Source organism: Zophobas morio, unplaced genomic scaffold (assembly GCF_036711695.1).
Source record: "Zophobas morio isolate AGI-343-1 ecotype UQ-CSIRO unplaced genomic scaffold, CSIRO_AGI_Zmor_V1 ptg000264l, whole genome shotgun sequence".
In the NCBI taxonomy this organism is placed as follows: domain Eukaryota; kingdom Metazoa; phylum Arthropoda; class Insecta; order Coleoptera; family Tenebrionidae; genus Zophobas; species Zophobas morio.
Window position 1 is genome coordinate 59,863 of NW_026972368.1, and position 6,019 is coordinate 65,881.

General features: G+C 33.4%; 1 protein-coding gene across 1 annotated transcript; it reads right to left on the bottom strand.

Annotated features, from left to right (window-relative positions):
- Positions 1 to 3,545: 3,545 nt before the first annotated feature.
- On the bottom strand, positions 3,546 to 5,500 carry LOC135119442 (uncharacterized). Its single transcript, XM_064043858.1, has 4 exons — positions 5,473 to 5,500; positions 4,359 to 4,432; positions 4,285 to 4,306; positions 3,546 to 4,069 (listed from the first exon to the last, which is right to left on the bottom strand). The coding sequence occupies exons 1-4, from the start codon at positions 5,498 to 5,500 to the stop codon at positions 3,546 to 3,548; spliced, it is 648 nt and encodes a 215-aa protein (XP_063899928.1).
- Between the last annotated feature and the right edge of the window lie 519 nt (positions 5,501 to 6,019).

The window sequence follows — 6,019 nt, forward strand, 5'->3', positions numbered from 1 at the left end:
TCACAGCAACAATACATTTAATAAAGCTACCACTCGACAGAGGGCGACGAAAACAATGTGTAAAAATCTCATAGTAAGCATTTATATAATTTGCAACGTTGCCAGATGAGCCTAGCACAACTTTGCCGTTATTTCTAGTCGATTAGATTTTATTTCGTTTAAAAGTTTCTGGTGAATAAATGGAATTATTATAATGAATAAACAATACAAACAAATTATTACTTGTTATTTTAAATACTTGTTAGTGTTGATGAAAACATAAATGGTAATTAAAGTTATTCTAAATACGGTCCGGTCCGGTAGCTCAAATTTTACAGTACGAGTGATATGTTTCAGGACGAGTAGGTAGCCGAGTCTTTAATTTCGAAACGAGTACTGCGAAAAGAGTTACCGGACGTATGTTGTTATGTATTTTATTTCATACTGTCAACATACTTTTTTATTCGATAATATTATTATTATTTTGAGAAAAAATCCAAATCGAGTCACTTTTTCTGACATCGTTAGCAACCGCTCTTTGGTAAATGTTTTAATTTGTTTATTCGTGCAAATCAGCATCATATGTTTAAACACATAGTACTTATAACACTTTACAGGACTTATTGTTTTGTATAATCCGACTCGATGGACGAATGTTTTGTGCAATCCGTCTCGAAGGACCAATGTTTGTGCAACTCGGCTCGTCCTACCAGTATTTTTTGTAATCTGGTTGATACGACAATGTGATACCGAATTGTACTTTGATATTGCTCCAAGGACCTTTGTTTTCTTGCGTGCGAGATAATAGACAGCGTTTGGTTTCGATGTTTAATACAGGACGGTTGCAGAAATACTAAATTTACATTTGTATTTACAATAACAGGTAAAGCAAAAGAGACCCAAAAGGGTCAGTGGCCGCTTCCGGAAATGGAACACTTGTCCTTTTTGGCTCAATTTTATGGGACTTGTCCGTTTTTTTGATTTTACCGGAATCGTTCGATCCAGTAAAACGTCAAACTTGACATAGTATAAAGTAAAATAAATAAATTTTATTCAATTTTGACATGTAAACAAACGTTTATTTTGCCGTCAGTAGGCCACTAAAGCTTTGGTTTATCCGGTAGCACCATAAAATTTTTAAACCGCTAGCGAAATAAAATTTTTATTTTACTGTTTTAAAACCATGGTTACCATTTCTGTAATTTCTCTAATGCCTTGCTGCTCTTTCCATCTAAGGAACTTTTGATACACTTTCTGATTTGCTCTTTTTTGGTAGCAAGTTTAGTTTTGCCGTTGGAATCTTGCATGATTTTGCAATTTTTCGATAATTTTAGTTTGTTTAAAATAAACAAACACCGTCGCCAGAGTCACATACTACACACACACACCTGATATTGTAACCTAAATTCTACGCATATAAAACTTTTATTTGGTCGCTGTCAATTCTGACTTTTCTCGAATGTGAACTTTGAATCACCAATTTTTTCACAATTTGGGACTTGGGGTTGTCAAAATTGAATAAAAATTACACTCGCGGTTAAAATGAATGTGTAATTCGTGGTCTTAAGGCGCTCGCGGCATACGGCGCTCTCGCCTTAAACTGGCCGCTCATTAAACATTCACTTTAACCGCTTGTATAATAAATAACTATTATGATGTAAATACAATTAAGTATATCGATAATTCGCTACTGAAAATTTATTGAAATATAATTTGTGTTAAAAAAAGATTTTTGTGGTTTTATGGTTTATTGACATAATTTACTTATTTGAAATTAAATATTTTTAATACATATCACAAGTTCTTGATATTCTTTATTTTTATTCCAAGTAATAATTGTGTTTCCTTTAGTTTTAATCAAGAAAATTTTTCGGTTATTATCTAACATATTTTTGTACATTAAGAAACTCCATTCCACGTCACAGGACGTTACAGGACAATATTTAAATAAATAAAGAAGTCGTTTTATGTGTTTTAAAATTCACTCTGATTTCCGGACTTTAGACTTTTTGGTGTTTCACTTCGGCACAAGAACTAGTCGTATCTCAAAGAAAACAAACAGTGGAATATACCGTATTGTACCTATATTTCATAGTAAAAATGTCTAAATTTTTTTATGAAGAGACAGACTGTTCTAGGAAACTTTACTAAATCTTTTCATTTACGAGCCATTGAAAGTCCGCCGGTCTCACTGATACTTCTTACTTGGCTCCTACGAATGAAGCGAAAAATGCACAGATTGAAAATATAGTAAATGGGGTAGTATGTATGCGTGATATGTCGTTAGACATTAGGTATTTTGCAAATAAAATTTATTTCATTGAAAACAGAAACAATAAAAAACATATCTGTACAAGTTTGGAATCGATATGGCCAGTTGTTTAGAATATGCAAATATGCTTTTGTTCGAAACAGGTTATCAAATAATCTATTTTCACATGGCGAGACTTTCAAGCGGCCGAAGAATTAAAAACCATAAATTTTCATTGAAGAAACAAACTCTTCCAAGAAAATTACCAAATCTTTTAGTTTACGCACTATTGGACGAGCACTCCTTAAAACGGTCAGTATATCTAATCGCATTATTCCATTGATACCTACCTACCGAAAACGTTGCCAGATGAGCCTAACACAAATTTGCGGATATTTCTCGTCAACCAGATATTATTTCATTTAGAAGTTTCTGGTAAATAAATGAGATTATTGTAATGAACACATAAAACAAATAAATTGTGATTATTATTTGTTGTTTTAACCCATTAGACGCTTATAGGCTTATAAGCATACTTTTCTTGAAAAATCGGTAATAAATTCAGTGAAACATCTTTGTGCCTTAATTCCTATTGGTAAACTGGGATTTTGAATAGAGGTCGCAGGAAAATTTTGTATGGTTTTATGGTTTATTTACATAATTTTCTTATTTACAATGAATGTTTTTGATATATAATACAAGTTCTTGATATTATTTATTTTAATTACATTTAATAAACCATAAAACCACAAAAATCTTTTTTTAACACAAATTATATTTCAATAAATTTTCAGTAGCGAATTATCGATACACTTAATTGTATTTACATCATAAAATTTATTTATTTTACTTCATACTATGTCAAGTTTGACGTTTTACTGGATCGAACTATTCCGGTAAAATCAAAAAAACGGACAAGTCCGATAAAATTGAGCCAAAAACACGGAGGTAGAAGAGACACTCTTCTAAAGTCGTCCAGGTCGTACCCCGTTTTTATGGCACTGCAATAACAATTACCGCAAGCATTTGGTGGTCTATTGAAAGTGTGAACAGCCGTCTCATAAATCGTCTTAAAGGTTTTCGAGAGCTACCTATGCAGGACCGGATCCGCTTTCATTCACAGAAGTGTGGGATGTGGACAAAAATCAGCCTAATGGTGAAATAAATATATTTATTCAGTTTTTCATATAATATAAACAAAATATTTTAAACAGAAGAGAACAAATTAACAATATTAATAAGTAAATAAATAATTTACATACTATTTTCAGATCCACATATAGTGTTATTTTATAACAAAAAATGTAGTTGCAAATCAGTCGTTATCACTATCAAAAAAATAGTCTACTAAATCGTCGTCATTGTCTTCGTCCTCTAAATGGACAACAAACTCTTGAAAATTAGGTGAAACATAGCTGTTTTCAATGTCTATTACATGCTTTACACAATTTTTCCACAAATCTATTGTTATGTTATTAACCTCTTGTCTAATCAGATCCACCACTTGAGCGCTTAAATTAGGGGTTGTGTTATTTCGTCGAATTGATCTTTTCAGACTACTCCATATTAATTCAATGGGATTCATAACACAGTAATGCGGCGGAAGTCTCAACACAATGTGTCCATGTTCTTTGGCTATTTGATCGATTCGATATTGTTTTGGCATATTCAGTTGTTTTATACAATTTAAAAGATCTTTTTTTGTTGCTTTACCTGCCGGGATGTCTATGTCATTGTGCCTCATAAAATGTATAATATCATCTTTTTTTGTGGACGTTGTTGGTATTTTGTTTAATAGTTTTGAATGATAGCTGGCATTGTCCATAACTATCACCGTTCCTGCAGGAAGATTGGGAATTAATTGTTGTCTAACTCAAGATTCGTACAACGTCGCATCCATATCACAATGATAGTCAGCTGAACAATTCTATAAGTAATAATAGTAAGATAAGGTACATATTTTAACAACATGCTGGGGGAAAGTACGGCCCTGTGTAGTGTAGACAGTTGGTCTGTTGATGGTTTATGAGCGCTGGATCACTTGCGGCACGGACCCATTGTGAAGGGATTTAACTCCTACACAATAGGGTGCAGTCATAAAAACGAAGTACGATCTGGACGACTATACCTCCGTGGCCAAAAAGGACAAGTCTTCCATTTCCGGAAGCGGCCACTGACCCTTTTGGGTCTCTTTTGCTTTACCTGTTATTGTAAATACAAATGTAAATTTAGTACTTCTGTAACCGTCCTGTATTAAACATCGAAACCGAACGCTGTCTATTATCTCGCACGCAAGAAAACAAAGGTCCTTGGAGCAATATCAAAGTACAATTCGGTATCACATTGTCGTATCAACCAGATTACAAAAAATACTGGTAGGACGAGCCGAGTTGCACAAACATTGGTCCTTCGAGACGGATTGCACAAAACATTCGTCCATCGAGTCGGATTATACAAAACAATAAGTCCTGTAAAGTGTTATAAGTACTATGTGTTTAAACATATGATGCTATTTGCACGAATAAACAAATTAAAACATTTACCAAAGAGCGGTTGCTAACGATGTCAGAAAAAGTGACTCGATTTGGATTTTTTCTCAAAATAATAATAATTTTATCGAATAAAAAAGTATGTTGACAGTATGAAATAAAATACATAACAACATACGTCCGGTAACTCTTTTCGCAGTACTCGTTTCGAAATTAAAGACTCGGCTACCTACTCGTCCTGAAACATATCACTCGTACTGTAAAATTTGAGCTACCGGACCGGACCGTATTTAGAATAACTTTAATTACCATTTATGTTTTCATCAACACTAACAAGTATTTAAAATAACAAGTAATAATTTGTTTGTATTGTTTATTCATTTTAATAATTCCATTTATTCACCAGAAACTTTCAAACGAAATAAAATCTAATCGACTAGAAATAACGGCAAAGTTGTGCTAGGCTCATCTGGCAACGTTGCAAATTATATAAATGCTTACTAGAGATTTTTACACATTGTTTTCGTCGCCCTCTGTCGAGTGGTAGCTTTATTAAATGTATTGTTGCTGCGATTTGGGTTATCTACGCGCGCGATTGGTGTCCAAGCTTTTCGCCGGCGTTTGACGGCCGACTGTTGGTGCGCCATCTCTTGTTCGCCGGGCGTTGGCCTGTTCGCTCCAAACAATAGCATGGGTCTATCTATATGTATTTAATCAATGCCCGAAGGAAGGGGTAGGTTAGCGGGCGATTACCTGGTTGGTCGTAAAAGCGGTACCACATGGTAAATTTTTTATCAAAATGTATTTGCTCTTCCCCCCTAAAAAATGTTGACGTCACTCCAAAATTTTGCTGAATAAATACTATCTAAAATGTACAAAATATGATGAGTCTGTACTTGTGATTTATCATTCCAATAATATTTTTTGGATTTGCATATACAGGGTGACTCAAAAAAATTAATGAAAACGTCAATTTATTTTATTGAATTAATCAGGAATTACAGAACCGAATGCTGTGAAATCTTGGAGATATTTTAAAGTTATCATAAGCATCTTAAATTTTTTATCAAAATTTATTTGCTCATCCCCCCCTAAAAAAATTGATGACGCCACCCTAAAATTTGGTGAATAAATCCTATCTAAAATGTGAAAAACATGATGAGTCTGTACTTGTGATTTATCATTCCATTCAAATTTATTCGATTTCCATATACAGAGTCACCCAAAAAATTAATGAATGCGTGAATTTATTTTATTGAGTTAATCAAGAACTACGAAACCGAATGCTCTGAAATCTTGC

Coding starts and splice junctions, on each gene's coding strand:
- LOC135119442 (XM_064043858.1), bottom strand. CDS start 5,500: ATGTGGTACCGCTTTTACGACCAACCAG. Junction 4,433..5,472: donor CCGCTTTTACGACCAACCAG/GTAATCGCCCGC, acceptor TTACAATAACAG/GTAAAGCAAAAGAGACCCAA. Junction 4,070..4,284: donor GTTAAATCCCTTCACAATGG/GTCCGTGCCGCA, acceptor ATCTTCCTGCAG/GAACGGTGATAGTTATGGAC.